Source organism: Poecile atricapillus, chromosome 1 (genome assembly GCF_030490865.1).
Source record: "Poecile atricapillus isolate bPoeAtr1 chromosome 1, bPoeAtr1.hap1, whole genome shotgun sequence".
NCBI lineage: Eukaryota > Metazoa > Chordata > Aves > Passeriformes > Paridae > Poecile > Poecile atricapillus.
Window position 1 is genome coordinate 75,538,187 of NC_081249.1, and position 16,673 is coordinate 75,554,859.

The window sequence follows — 16,673 nt, forward strand, 5'->3', positions numbered from 1 at the left end:
GATGTCATGGCTAGTCTGTGACATGACATCCTGGCACACCATGCTGGCTCATGCTGAAGCTCATGCAGTGTAAACTGCATTAAACACAACACTCCAACACAGGATTACTCCTCAGACTAGCAAACAGTTTGTTCAAAAGATAACAACTTTGTGTAGACGCACAGTATAATTACATTTTGAGTTTTTTCTCATTGATGCAGTAAGCTGTTATGGATTGTTGTTTGCTCCTACATTGTAAAGCTGAGGCAGTTAGCATAAAGGTACCTCAAGTGCAGCATATCAGCTCTCTGAAGCTCATAAAACCTATTATTAAACCCAAAAGCAAATTTCTTTTGTTGTGGCCAATCCCAAAAGAACAGCTCATCATAAAGGCTGTAGGTCTTTTTCAGATGTCTTGTCACACTTGAGAGCTAAGAGAATGCTGAAGAGCATTAGAATGGCATAAAGCTTCCTTCACACCTGTTCTCAGGAAGCAGCCCGGAAAAACATACATGAGGGAGCAATTTAAGGAAAAAATATTGCACATTTAGCTAAAAGGCACACTTTTTTTGGTTATATTTTTTAATTAATTTTTGTTTTCTTTTTTTTTTAGCTATAATAGCTTTCATTTTTTAATTACTTCCATTAGAGAAATAACTTATTCATAAAATTTAATGTTTTGGCATCCAATCCAATTGCAATTCAGAGTAACTCCAAGCTCAACACCAATTTAGGTTGCTCAGGGCATTTTTTACTCCAGTTCTGTGTGTCTCCAAAGATACCTCCACAAATCATATATTTCCACAACACTCTCTGGCAATATGTGTAATGTTTTTCAATTTAGAAGCTGCAAACTGGACAAGTGTTTCAGATGTGCAGTCAAAATTGTAGAAGAAACAATAACTCCCTCTGACCATTAATAAGGTCATTAGGAATTTTGCTTTTCTATGGTATCATTGGATACACACGCTGGTTTCAGTTTTATTATTCTAGTAATATCTTAATGTGTTTCTTATCTGATGGGTTCTTCTGTTGATATATTCAAATCATTACTTTTTACTTTCTCAGTGTGATAAAATGCATGAATACACATAACAGAATAAATCTTTTTCACAGCTTTGTAATCTACATATCTGAAGAATGAACAATATTTGGTTTAGTCCTAAATTATTTACTGCCTTTTGCCTGATATATAGGTAATTTCAATTACTTAATTTATCACATGGGATAATGAAATATTAGAAATAATACTGAAAATGTTCATGATAGAGAACCTGTAAGAAAACACACTGTCTGTATAAGGAAAAGCACATACAACACTGTGCAACAGTATAAATCTGACAGGAATTTTGAAATTCAAGTTCAGATACAGAGAACAAATTTCTCATTGGATCATAACTCTCTTAGTTCAGAGTGACCGTGCGGAATTACCAATACAAATATATCAATATGTTTTTGTACATTCTCCTCCATGTGGGGCACACATTCTAATTTAGTTTCTATTTATGGCACTCGGCTGAACACACTGGGAAACACTATAGAGCAGTATAGAACACTATACCTATAGGAGGGTATTCATCCTTCCTGCCTTTAAGCACCACTTACACACTTCAAATAGGGATCTAAGCTTCCCATCACTCTTAACAACTCTTCTACTTTGACTCAAGGTTTGGTTTCTTTTTCCTTCAATTATGTACCTTGTACTCTCTACCATTTAGAGACAAAGACCATACCAATAAGAACTCTAATAAGAGAAAAATCAAACAACAAAATGAACAAACCCCTAAATCTGAATTCCTTTCTGTTGATCAGTTTTAAAATGCAGTCATGTCTGTTTACAGAATTGCAGAGTGCACTTGTATCCTGGTCTGATTGCCTTATTTGACTGTGAATTCCCAAGAGTAAAACTACTGCACACTCAACAGATAAAGGGTTTAGTCAAGAATTATTCTTAAGACTCTTTTCCTTCACAAACTAAACTTGAGATGACAGCCTTGAAACTTAAAATTCTCTGAAATATTAAATATTTTTTATATATTTGCAACGGGATACAACATGAAACTGTTATAATTTCAAATTCAGTAATATGGCATCTCCTTCAAAGACAGAAAGGTCAAGATGCAGCTACATTTCTGTCTTCCCCAAAGAAATGTCAAAAAAGATTGCTAATTAGGGATGATGCTCGCTTGTGGAACGGAAATATAATTTAAAATGGGCTTATTTTTTTAATACATATCTGAAAATGATATTTGAGAAAAAGTTACAGCATATTACCATTGATTTTGACCAATTAACACCACGAAACAGGAGCTAATATATTTTGCACAGTTACACCAACCCAGCAAACCATCTAGAGGTTAAAAATGAGCCACAAACACACTACCTTTCATTTACAAAGCTGTCTTACTATTCTACATTATTTATTTCTATGAAATCAGAATTACAAATAAAACAATAAAGTATTTTCAATTGACTGCTTACTTTTAGTAGACAGAATACTTCTGTCAGTATAGTGATGATCAGAACAGCAAGTCACTAACCAAGAGTAAGTCCTGCCATAAAGTGGCTTTTTATGATGGAGTGACTACAGCACTGGACAAGGGAAGGGCTACAAATCTGGATTTATGGGACATCCATCTGGATTTCTGTAAAGCCTTTGACATGGTCCCTCACAACATCCTTCTCTTTAAGCCAGAGAGAGATGGATGTGATGGGTCAGTTATGAGATGGGTAAGAAATTGGTTGGATTTCACATCCAGAGGGTGGTAGCCAATGACTTAGAGTCCCAATGGACATCAGTGACAAGTGGTGTCCCCCCAGGGGTCCATAGTGGGACCAGTGTTACTTATTATCTTGATTAATGACACAGGGATTGAGTGCACCCTTAGCAGGTTTTGAGAGAACACCAAGCTGAGTGATGCTGTTGACACACCTGAAGGACAGGATGCTGCCCAGAAGAACCCAGGCAGGCTTGAGAAGTGGGGCCCTTGGAATCTCTTGAGGTTTATCAAGACCAACTAGAAGGTGCTGCACCTGGGTATCCTGGTATCAACACAGGCTGGGGATGAGTAGATGGAGGGCAGCCGTGCTGAGAAGGACTTGGTGGTGCTGGTGGATGAGAGGCTGGCCATGAGCTGTCAGTGTGCACTCCCAGCCCAGAAAGCCAAAGGTGTCCTGGGCTGCATCCAGAGCAGCGTGGGCAGCAGGGCCAGGGAGGGGATTCTGCCCCTCTGCTCTGCTCTGCTCAGACCCCACCTGCAGGGCTGCAGCAGCTCTGGGGTCCCAGCACAGGGAGCACATGTGGGAGCCAGTCCAGAGGAGGGACACCAGGATGATCAGAGAGATGGAGCACTTCTGCTATGAAGACAGCCTGAGTGAGTTGAGGTTGCTCAGTGTGGAAAAGGCTTCAGGGAGACCTAACTGCAACCTTCTACTACCTGATGGGAACCCTACAATAAAGATGGAGAGACTATTTACAAGGGCAAGTAGTGACAGGACAAGGGGGAATGGCATCAAACTGAAAGAGGGTAGATTTAGATTAGATATTAGGGATATTAGAGAAGAAATTTTTTTCCTGTGATGATGGATGAGGTATGGGAGCAGATTGTCCAGAGAAGCTATGGATGCCCCATTCCTGGAAGTGTTCAAGGCCAGGCTGGATGTGGTTCTGAGCAACCTGGTCTAGAGGAAGGTGTCCCTGCTTGTGCCAGGGGGTTAGAATGAGATGGTCTTTAAGGTCCCTTCCAACCCAAACCTTGCCCATTCTAAGCTGTCTAAAAAAAGCAAAACAGATTGATGGGATGAACCTACAAATTGGTGCATTAGCATGTGCTGCAGCCTTCTCATTTATTAATGGACAGAATTTAAAATTACCAGTCTTTGACAGAATAACATAAGGACTCATTTTCATATATGAATGATAATAACATAATTTTCTACCAGTTGTACTAAAATTAACCTTTTTTGCTTGAGCTTTTGTGAGACAAGACTATCCATTTTACTCTGCTTTCTCTTTTGCAGACAGCTCCATCCATGATAAAGGAGATACAGTGAAAAACAAGTTATTAGAAACAGAACAATCTACACTTTTAATTTTGACAGATTAAATGCATAAAATTGATTAATATTTTATCATTGCATCTTTTCAGATTTCTTCTTGTATTGTGAAAAGTAGCTTAAAGAGAAAAATCAATGAATGATGACTAATTTATCAGTTTAAATAAAGGATATTAACTACAGCTTTACATCTCATATAATATATAAGCGCTTTGTGATTTACTAAGGACTTAGGATTTAGGACTAATTTGCTAAATAAATAAATACTATTTTGTATCCACAGAAGAAATACAGAATACTATTTTTTATTTTTTTTTAAATTTAAACAGAGGTTAGGAAAAAAAGATAATTTTCTTTAAAATATGGTAATTTCTCAGAGATACGATGTCTGTAGAGATAATGACCTGTGTTTGTCTTCTTTTATTCAACACTCACAAAAATATTTTTATGAGTAATTATCTCCTTCAATAAATATTTTATAATCAAAGAGCTGAATAATTGGTTAGTGGTATGATAAGAGCTGCTGCTCAAACTTCTGGTTACAAGATAGTGTTTCATAATTTCAGCAGAACAGTCATTCTCACAAAACATGCTCAGAATTTCAAGAGTTTAATGAGCACCCATTGAATTCTGTTGAAACAGATTACTTTTCTCAACAGTAAAGCCTGATGTTTATTAAGAAGCCAATAACTTGTGGACGCCTCAGTTTAACGGAGTAGCTGACACTCATTGGGAATAAGCTTCAACAACTCACAATGAAACCAAAAGAAATGCAGGTAGCTTTATTTTCCCTTTTCCAATGCTTCTTTTTAAGAACTGTTTTTCCAGTTTTTTGTGCAACCATTTTTTGTGCAAAAGGCTAAATGTTCTTTCCAAAACTTGACGTTAGTCTTGCTCATTGGTAACCAAAATTATTGACCTTTGAATTAACACAGTTTGCAGATTTAGTGTTAAAACCCACTGTATTCTGGAGGAAAATAAACATTTCACTACAAAAAAACCCCCACATTATGTTAAGTTTTGGGCATCACAATAGATGAAAGATACTGTTATTAGAGAATGTCCCAAGGAGGGCTGCAAATCTGGTGAAGGGCCTGGAGGGGAAACTGTATGAATGCATGAACACAGCTTTCTGTAAGAGCATAAAAAATGCTTCAGCTTCTGCTTTAATTTCCTTGGATACTAGATCTTATTTCAATGGACAACTCCTGTTACCTGTCCACGTCCAAAACTTTCACCTCACATTCTGTTTGGTCCCTTGTTTGGATGGTGCATCTTTACAAAGCACTACTGCTCTTTATCAGCCATTACTCCATCACTGCAATCTAACTTAGACAGTGATTAAAAGGGACATGATAAAACAGCTGCTAAGAGCTTCAAATTTGCCTATTAGAGACAAACAAAACGTATTTTCTTAGTAGTACTTGCAAATTTCCAATTTTTACCAAGGAGTTGTCAATTAGATATAAGGTCTTACAAGACATATCCTGGCTGATAAATTTGGAACAAAGTGAAATCATGCTGCACCATGATGAGGGAGCCAATTGAGGATCCGTTCCTTAGCAGATGATGTTAGTCTGCGTTCTATTTTTGTTTTGATACTCACGACAGCTAAAGAGAAGCCAAGAAAAGCAGCAGAAAAATGCTAATTCTTCAGAATAATGTGGAAATTTGAACTAAAAGAATGGAATGGGTGGATTTAAAACACACTGCTTTTATGAATTTTTATGCTTCAATATTTCAATACTAAATTTGGAGTATTCTGCACTGTACAGGTACTAGGTAACAGCTGTTCAAATAGAGAGCCTTGAGAGAAATAATGACAAGATGGGGAACCAGCCAAACTAACCCATCTGAATCAGCCTCTCCTACAACTCTAAAAGACAAACCATTAGGCTGTTGTCCCTGCTGCAAACTCTGCTATGTACTAGAAAACACTCTGGAAACTAAGTGTGATTACTTGGACTGAGATAGACCTTATTATGGAGTGCCCAAGTGGATGAATAGCAGGACTGAGCATGACCATTCTGCATTTGTACAAGATTTATTATGTGAGTTCCCTAACCTGGTGAAAATTGAGAGGACTTGATTTCCTTGGTTTTCTAAGAGCAGCCTTTCTGCCTATTATCAGTGAATGAAAATTTATGATCTCTGCCTAGATGCCTGGGGTATGAAGGAGAAATCCTGGGTTTCCTATTCCCAGATGATTTTATAGTATATTCAGCAGGCAATTTCCAACAGTTTAAACCTCATATACCTTGGGTGTCCAATCCCCCTTTCTGGGGACCTAATTGTTAGAACAGAGGAATGGGGTTCCAAACTAGGAACAAAGTTATTCTTCCTTAAATAGTAAAGGATCATTAAAATAGTAAAAAATTTATACTAAGTCATCAAACTGGTATTGAAGTTAAATATTACTAGCTTTGATTTTACTCAGGATGGAAAAGGACAAGAAAATAACATCTCAGAAGATAAATAAAAGTGCCTTGAAAAAATACAAAATTTAACATCTTTACATATTGGAAGTACTTTATAGATAAATGCACAATTTCAATGAAACCTTTCATAAACTATGCAACTAAAAACTTTCAGTATTCATAAACATTTCCTTGATTAGAACTCTGAAACTGATGCTTATGAGTCTGAGGTCAGAATGTACACTGCAAGAATTTTAGCAGCTCTCTAACAGTCATCCAAAGGAAAAACTGCTTTTGTAAATGACATAAAACCAGCTGAGTCAAAAAGAATTAAATTCAAGGTCTTTTTGGAATGAAAAGGGTTTGGGGTTTCTTTTTGAAAAGGTGAAATTAAGCTCTCTATTTAGTTCTTGTGGAAACAAAAATCAATTTCCAATTTGTTGACCTGAAACAATTTTTTAAGGTTGCTATTCAGCTGACATTTGCCTGGGCTGCTGTTTTGTCTCTTAACAGCTGCAGTTCTGAGACTCCTCTCTCTCCTGCTGGTATCCATAGCCATGAGAAGACACTTACCTAGACACTGGGATGCACTTAACACCTTTACATGCTGGTGTGCGTTATTGCTGAGCTATCATCATGAAACCCAGGAAAGGGAAACCACAGAAAACACTTAGGGTGCCATCATGAGGAAACTGACAGTATAAGAATCAAGCATTAAATCTTATACAATGATCACTGATGATTCATACATTTCACAGCTCAATGTTGGTAGCAAATATATCACTGTAGACAGACAAGCTGAAACACAGTATTATAAAGTTCAGTGTCAGCACTGCTAATTGAAAGTATTCAGAACTCCATCTTAAAAGAATGTTCAATGCATAACACTTTTGTTTCAATTTAAAGCAAAATCTACCATCCAAATATCAAAATTTTCACCTGGGAAGAAATCACCTGTTTACAGTAGGTCTGTCACAATAACATAGTACACACCAATACATGCCTCTACTGCATTTTGCATATATAAATTTCTTCACACTTTCAATAGGCAGTTTTGGTTTTGGGGTTTTTTTTACTGAGTGAATTCAGACTTAAAAATGCAACGCCTGTTGTTGCATAATGCTCTCAGAACATCTTTACACTTCTATAAATTTTGCTATAAATATTTTACCATCTGGCCTATATTTTGTGTTCTTCCCCATCCCCATTAAATACTTGTTGCAGTCGCTCTTATTGTTTTCTGCACTGGTAACAGACCTCTTGACAAGGCAGCCTTTAACTAATAACCTAGGTAGAGACTTACTCCAACCTTAGTAAATGTAATCCTTCAGTACAACTTTGATGTTTCAATGTCTCCTATTTCATCTCAAAAATGCCTAAATCAAACCTGTCACAAATGGTAAAGTATAAGTCAATATCTTACAGTCAATGAAACAGAGGGACATAAGAGTAACTATAAAAAAAAAGCTTATAAAGTTGGTCATAGAAAACTAAACTAATCTGAAATATGACATTTATTGAAATATAAATCTGAAGATAATTTTCAGAGTTATGAGATATCTTTATTGAAGCCTTTATTGAATTTCTGAATACTAAACCTAGAATTAACTACTGATTAATTACATTTATAAAATCAATAATGAAAAGTCACAAAAAAGAAAAGTTAATTAAAAAATGATCAAGACTAATCAGGAAGGTGTAATAGGCACAATCATGATTTGGAATTACATTTAAGGAAAAAGATGATTCAACCAAAATGTGTAATTAGAAATAATCAACATTTTTCTAATAATATACCATATAGAAATATAGAAATTGTATTTCAGATGTGACTTGACTAGAAGCTGAGATAGAAAACAGACTGATACTATATTATTAAGAATTGCTCCAAACACAACTATATTACATATTTGACAATAAAGAACTAAAATGAGACAACCAGCACCTGTTATCACTGATAAAAATTTAAAATAATTTACTGCTTATGGACACAGTCAAGTATCTGCTGTAAAGCTATGCCTTAATAATCTTACTCTCTCTTACAATAAATAACTGTTGAAGACTGTAAATGATTCCTTCATAATAACTTTCATAAAAATGACTAATCCAAATGTACCATTTTGTCAGTAGTTTGAGCAATGAGAAGGGAAGTTTACTATCATGGTAATTCAGCAAATATAATGCAGCACATTAGTCAACAGCTGACTGGAGTAATATATGGAAATAAAAACTTCTGGGATGTGTGTGGTTGAAAATCATCTGTTACTATTAACACTAATTTCATCCTGTTACCTCTGCATTATGACTTTGTATGGGAGGTGCACTCCACACAGAAGCTCAAACTCTAATCTCAGACTTCCATTAACAAATCATGTAAGTAAGGAAAATTGCATGCAGTTTGGTCACAACCAAATGAAAGTAGAAGTTGCAAACAGTAATGTATCCTTGAAGCTTACAAACACGCTGACTTACCAAAAATGATGCTTTTTTTTAAGACTAAAACTTTAATGGTCAGCAAAAAGATAGATGGGACTAAGTTACGTGAACAAATAATATTTGAACTTGCATTATCACTTGTTGTTGTATGTATTTTTTTCTCCTTTGTACTTTAAACCTTTTTTGAAGGAAAGGTTAAAGAAACAATAAGTGTTAGCCAAAAGAAATTGTTTGTATAGCAAGAATCTTATTAATACTTCAGAAACATTTACTTGACGGTTTCTTTAGAAAAGAGTAATGCCTAGAAGACACATGCCCTTAAACCTTTCTTCTGAATCTGATGGTCAACATTAATGTTGATGAAAATCTTGGCATCCCATTGGACAAGGTGTGTTAATGAAGATCAAAACAACTTTCTATTTATCTCCTGGAGGTAACAAAGATCTGTCCTTTCTAAAGTTGTCTTCCTCTCTTGCAGGTTCTCAGAGTATTCTCTCTATGTATCCAACATACATAAGGAATCTGTTTCCTTATATACTAATTAATTTAGATAAATTGCTTTTATTTGTCTGTGTATCTTAAATACACCACTTCTGTCAATCAAAGTATATATAGATTTACCTTAACTAAAAATTAACCTTTTTACTGTCAGACTGTGGATAGACAGAGCTGCTGTCAGGTTCTGCACCTTCTCATGGCCCTTTGTAAACCTGGAAATGCAGATCTTTTCATTACTTTCTTCGAAGACTAGTCAACTACGAATTTCTACATTATCTTTCTTATAAATGCTTCACTTATGTCTTGATAGGCATTTCTCTACCCAATTAAAGAGTGTGTCTTGACTTAAATGTAAACTGTAGAAAGTCGTTCTCCCCACAGTTCACCATAAAGACTAAGATGTAAACCCATTGTGAAGTAACAATATTATCACATTATTCCTTGATCTTTAGATTACTATATACCTTTTTACATATCTAAAACTTTTTGGGACCCGTGTTTGTAAAGATCTACTGTAGTGGAATTTAGATAATATACTGTGTCACTCAATACCAGCACACTGAGGTGAATGACTCTTTAAAATTACCTGTATAGCAAGTGCTCGAGCTACAAGACTTCTGAGATATTGCAAAGGATCTTCTGGACCTTCCCACTTACTTTGCCATGTGACAGGACACTGAAACGAAAATAAATAATCTGGATATCAAATATACCTACAAAAAAAAAAAACAAAAACAAAAACAAAAAAAAAAAAAAACAAAAAAAAAAAAAAAACAAAAAAAAAACCCAAAAAAGTGACACCGGTAATATAATGATCAAGAACATACAACCACAAACAGAAAGGTTGTATTCCTGCTAATTCTTTGTGTGGCCCAGACACAGTGTTGGTGGAGAACTTACAAGAACCTCTGCTACTCAATAAGGAAACATCACTTGGTTCCACAAATATTTCCAAAAGGCCTAAGAGCATTATTTCTTGGAAAGTCACAATGTCATCTTTCAACTACAACCACAGTTTCCCACTCCTTTGCTGCAGCCTCCTCAGACTTCAAAATGCAGCTGTGTGACTGTGGTGAAGAGAATCTGGTACAATTCCACCACATTGCTATTTTCTCATCATTTTACAGCTTTTGTAGAGCAACACCTGAGAAAAAATGTCCTGCAAGACTTCGCCATATAAATTTCTCTTCAAAAAGACTTTGAAAAGAAAGGCTTAAAAGGGCATCTGTTAAACTTTGCCCTTATAAAATGAGGATAGAAACACTAATTTTACCTACTTCACAGGAATATAAAGCACACTGAAAGTGACTGCAAGATTCCCCTACTTATGAGAAAGAGAACTAATGGAAATCAGTAACTGTGGAATATTGCACACTACTGAAGATGCTGAGCAGATTAAATAATTTATACTCTTTAATATTACAGCTGCATTTTCCAGGAAGTTCCCATTCTAATAGCATATGTACTGAACAGGCATTCAAAATCTGATCACAGAAGTTTGTATAAAAAGGTATCTTTCAAAGTAAATACTCCATGTTTACTGGGATTTGAGGATACTAATTAAAAATTAATTAAATAAACTAGAATATATACTATCAATTAATAAAGCACAGATGACTGCATGGGTTTTTTTTTCCTACTTAGGATTTTTTGAAACTAATTCTTTATTTGAAACCTTGCATTTCTGCAGCCTCTTCTACTAGATATGCATTTACAGGCAGCTCATCAATCTATCATTTAGAAGGCACTTGCCTAATGTCACTAATATATCACTCTAAATTACTTTAAAGAAATAGCTTAGCTAATTGATATTATGTAAGAGTATCTCAGATGTGCTTATGCTCTTTTTGGCTGGGATGGAGTTAATTTTCTTCACAGTGGCTAGTATGGGGCTAACACACCAACTTTACACAAATACAGCTTTTACACAAGGAAAGTGGGTAAGTAAGCCGATGAAATGACAGAAGCACTGGTCAGTCTATCAGGAGGCACTGAACTGATGCTTGTGAGAGGTTAAAATGCACAGAATTTTTAAGAAACTTTTTGCAGCTGTCATGATCTTCACAGCTCCTGCTAGTTCCAAAAGAAGCATGCAGCTTAAGCACACAAGCAAGCCATGCTCTCTTGCTCAATAACAAGGAAAGTGTAAGAAGTAAAGAATACCTATTACATGTGTCATTTCCACTCACTATGACTTGGACTTAGAGCCAGTTTCTACCACACAGTCAAAGCATGTTTTAAAAGACAGTAAGATTGCTAACAAGAAAATGCAATTTATTCTAACTGTACAGCAATTTTGCTAACAAATGCTGTCTTGTGAATCTAAAATGACAACAAATTTAATTATTGTTTTGATTAGAATTTGATAGATCAATAAATGCATAACAATCTTTTCAACAGTACTTGTTCTTCACATGAAGATAAACAGGATGATAATAGGAATTATTGTTCATTGCAGAAGCAATCTCAATATCTATGGATCAGCATTGACAGAATTTATCAGTTGCTGGAGGTGAAACAAAACCAAAGTTTCATGTCACATCAATGTTTGACTATGTTTTAACTCATTTATCTAGATATTATTGATAGAGCATGTAAACTTGCTGTCACTAATTGTACCAGTTTATAAACATGACCACTTTGATGCCAAAAAACATGGAGAAAGTATGAATACAAATTTTGACTGTTTTTCTTGTATATCAAGAATACAGGGCGAGATGACAGGTTGGTGTGATAGGCACATCTTGGCTGGTGAGGTATGGCAATACTCCATACCGAATAAATGCAAAGAGAACTGTTATTACAACTTAAATTTTTAGAAAATGTAAAAACTAAGTAAAGGGACAGATTTACATATTCTACTGTCTAATATATTTGACTTATCTAGCATGACTTGGTATTTGAAATTGACACAACTTCTAACCTTATTGGATTTGTCTTTAAGAGGAAGCTTGAGAGGAGAGTAATACATTCAGAAGCTTCTGCAAAAAATTCTGAAAAATTTTCCAAAAAAAATGGTTGTGTTTTAGAGTTTCTATGTTTAAAAGAACTCCATTTTAAAGTCTGTATCAATAAAAAAAATTAGAACATGAAAATGTGTATCAGTTCGGTTTCCTTGGGTTTTTTCAGTGTTTTTTAAAATGTATATTCATTACAAAATGACTTACCTTTTGGTTTAACAGAGCACTTGCTAGCCTTTGTACTTCAGAACTCAGAAGTGAGGTACCTCTGATGACTTTACTTAAAGAAGCAAGTGACTGATGGACACTCTGCACAAGGCGAATGGCATTGAATTGTTCCAGAGTAATGAATGATAAGATTGGAGATCCTTGTTGTTCTGCAGGAGGAGACACCTTCTGATGGATCAGGTTAGAATTCTAAGAAAGAACATGTAATATCCAGTTAATAAACTCAAGGAAACTGTGATGTCGTACAACACGTTATTTGTTTAACTCGTAATACTTCATATGACCTTGTTAGTCTTAAAGTAGTAGCAATAGCAGTCCTTTTCTGACACTGAATTAAAAGTATAGTGGTACTTTCAGTACTGTCTGTGACATGTTCAATAACGGCACCACTCTTCCGGGACAATTGTGTCCACCCAGTTACTTCAAAAGTACTTGAATTGCTGAAAAATCTTTACTTAGCTGAATCACTGCTTTTAGTATTTGTGTTAATGTGTTAGTATAAAAAGCAGTGGTATACTCAGCATAACAAGATTTTACTGGGTACTGTGAACTATGCTGCCAGTTCTTACTTCATGAGGCTAGTTCAAGATGGAATTGAATTAAATACAATAAATACAAAATAAATATAATTTTATACCTAAATTTTGAGTAACTCAGACTCTGAGAGGTACTGCTGCTCTCACACTGCCATTTTTACTACTTACTTCCACTAAAGCCACTGACAATCGAAATTTATTCAATAATTTCGAGAGATAGTGCAATTTTGCAAATCTTAATTCATATGCAACTTATTATATAAATACATTTTTGCAAGTGTTAGGAAACTGCCAACATGTCATGTGGCAAGATGCTGCAATGAATTCCAGCTGTAAAATTACAATCTTTTTGGAAAATTCTATAAGGCATAAATGCAAAAAAGTAAACCCTAGCCTATGGGAAAAAATGTTTTGCTATTTCAATTTCTAGTAATTTAGTAAAGATAAAATCAGGTTTTACTTTCTCTGAAATACGTTGTCTTAAAATAAGAAGTTTTGATTACTTTTCAGGTTAAATAGATTTCTGAATTGTCATATGGCATCTTGCTTTCCAGAACACACAGGATAGTTACCTCTATAATCTTTCCCAGGCACTGGGAATACATCTGTCAGAACTTTCACATTTTTAATTTCAAGCTCATACTGCACTCAGTATGCAAGCTAAAATACGAGAGAAGCTAAATGGATGAGCAATACTTTGGCTTATGACTGAACAACAGAAAAAGGAAGGATAAAGTCTTCCAACATTGTTAAAAAGGTATACAACAAAGTTATTGATCAAAATGCCAAAGCATACAGTATTTACAATTGTTATGCTTCGTATTTTTTCTTTGCATGCATTCAAAAATCACAGTACCAGTTTCACATCAGTTTTTCTGACACCTTAATTTTTTGAGTATATGTAAAATTTAATACAACTAGCATAAACTAGCTGATAATTTCTAATTGGGATGTTTAATTGCACAAAATAAAGAAAAACCCAAGACTCTGCACCTTGGAGACTTTGCTCAATCTTTGACACTCTCTAAATTTACAAAAGCTAATTGAAACAGAAGTCCTCTAAGTTCCTCAATATCGTCCTTTACATAAGAGTTGCCTATAAATTTCAGATTCATTTCATCACTCTTTCTAATGCTTTCCCCTAAGAATTTGTTGAAACAACCCATCTGTCATTTCCATAGCAAAATTAAACATGAATACCAATATCAGCTTATACATTTAATGTCCTATTACATTCTCCTAAAATCCATTATGTATATAACTCACATCAGCTTTTAAAATATGTGTGTGCTCATGACCTGCTTGGGAATTAAGACGAAGAACTGCTGAAGTACTGAGTGCTTTTCCTAATCATAAGAAACTTAAGGTAGACTCTAATCTTTAATATTAAACACTGTATTTTGCTACCAATATTAATCAGGCATATTTTGAGACTTTGATAATCTTCTGTCTTTCAGTTCTGTATGTGTTGCTATCTTAGTATAATATAAAACTTCATCAAGTCTCACCTAAATTGTCCCATTACCTTAAACTCAAGCTTTTGCAAACTCCAGCATGTTCTGAAAACTGTTTCCTCAGAAATGTAACAAATGAACTTTATAGCTTTACTAGTTTTGCGTTTGATTCAAAATGCAATTTTGGTGGTGATGGTGGTGATGGGTTTTAGAAACCTCCACCGCCCTTTGGATGTACCTATTTTGCCTTCTCTTTCGAGTCTCTCTGCCTATTTTGTTTAGATATTAGCCTCTCACAGTTTTTCACATGCTTTTCATTGTTGAAAATAAAATAAAGAATGACTCTATATTTCTGTTTCACTGATTTTCCTTCATGGAAAAGACCCTGTTGTTTTTTTAAAGCTAATGAGGTACCAGGCACATGGTGTGATTCTTGGGGCTGTTCTGTACACTGCCAGGAGTTGTACTTCAATGATCCTTGTGGTTCCATGACCATTCAGGATATTCTGTGATTCTATGATTCTATAATGATTTAGTTAAAAGAGCAACAACTAATTAATTTTCAAAACTACTTCTACAATTCTCTTGCAGTATTATGCAACTTTATGAAAACATTACAATTTACAAACATAACAAAAGATAGGGAACACATAATTTATAATCATACATTCAGGTAACAACTTTGAAGGAGTTGCTGCTGAAATTTTTATGGGTGGGTGTTCTAACTTTCAGAGACCTGATTTAGGCGTTTTCTGAAACAAGGCAGAAAATTAAACCACCTTACAACAAAAATATATCACTGATTCTTCTCTCTTTCTTTCTCTCCTCACCAGAGAGAGCCATTTGGACATGATGAAACACTTATTCACTCCCCCAGTGTCCTCATACTTTTGTGCATCTCTGACAACTATTATATGATGGAAGATTCCTGAGTTCCACAGGACAGTGACTTCCAGCTGTTCCAGTTAAGTGACAAGGAATGCTTATAGAGGTGTTAAGCCACAGTCTGTCAGGGCAAAGGCAGTTTGGGAAGAGAACAGACACCAGGACAGAGACTGGTTGAATCAACTGATTAACTCAAGGGCCCAACCCTTGCCAACAATGTGCCACCCTTCCACAGTAAGGAAGAGTTTTTAAAATTTGTGCAAAATTTGACAATTTATTCAGGCTTTATTTCACAGATCAACAAGTCTTTCATGAAAGCTAATACTATGCATGTGAGTACGTGTTTTTTTCTAACTAAATGGCAGGTTCATGAGAGTTTAATTAATTTGATGAGTGTCAAGCTGTTATTAAATCATGCTGCAAAACACTGTAAAAGCAGTTTAAGGACAGTATTCATTACAACGATGTTTCCAATGGCAAGAATTAACATGTATGTTTTCAAATGAGGCTAATATAGGTGAAAATGTCAAGACATTCTGTATTAGTTCAGTACAGCTCAATAAAAAGAGGTTTGCTTGTATAATTTCAACACAGATGTACACTGATTTGAAGCACATTTTAAGTATCTATTTAATTTAAAGTAAAATTCAATTAAAAATTTCAGAGTCTGAATTCTGGCTAGACTAATAATCAGTGGATGAAGGAGAGGCAGCTGCCATGATTCTATTCTTATAGATAGATAAGGAATAAAACTTCCCAGTTCAACAATTTCAGGACATCTCAATAATTGGTAGCAACATTTAACAGGACTTTGCATTATATATGGTCTGAGAGAAAAACTGAAGCCCTGCAAATTACCAGAAATATTTCTGAAAAAGTAACAACATGTAAGTTCTCCCTACTGTATTAATGTGTAAGAATTGTTTCCCATTTTGAAATGTCTAAAATGAAAAAAGCTAAAATTTCCAAAGTGTATCTGCCATTTTTGCTGTTTGGCTACAAAGAATGTGATAGGCTCCAAAAACCGAACAAAAACTACTCCTATTCACAGAACCAAAAAACAGCTGAGGTTGGAAGGAACCTCTGGGGTCTGTCAGGCACTCAAAGCTACAGCAGGTTGCCAAGACCTGTATCTAGTCTTCATCCAAGAATTTGACCCCTTGGAGCTTCATATGCTCCACACTATCCCTGGCGCTTGACTGTAGTCTACGTAGAAAAGCTCCA

At 35.1% G+C, this 16,673-nt stretch overlaps 1 protein-coding gene across 1 annotated transcript in view; it reads right to left on the reverse strand.

The window, feature by feature from the left end:
• Positions 1–16,673, reverse strand: part of DYNC2H1 (dynein cytoplasmic 2 heavy chain 1) — a 141,299-nt gene that overhangs the window by 14,929 nt on the left and 109,697 nt on the right. The window contains exons 84-85 of the mRNA XM_058864317.1: positions 12,554–12,763; positions 9,973–10,062 (exon numbers count right to left, since the gene is read on the reverse strand). Coding sequence (XP_058720300.1) covers positions 9,973–10,062; positions 12,554–12,763 — 300 coding nt within the window. The remainder of the gene's footprint in view (positions 1–9,972; positions 10,063–12,553; positions 12,764–16,673) is intronic.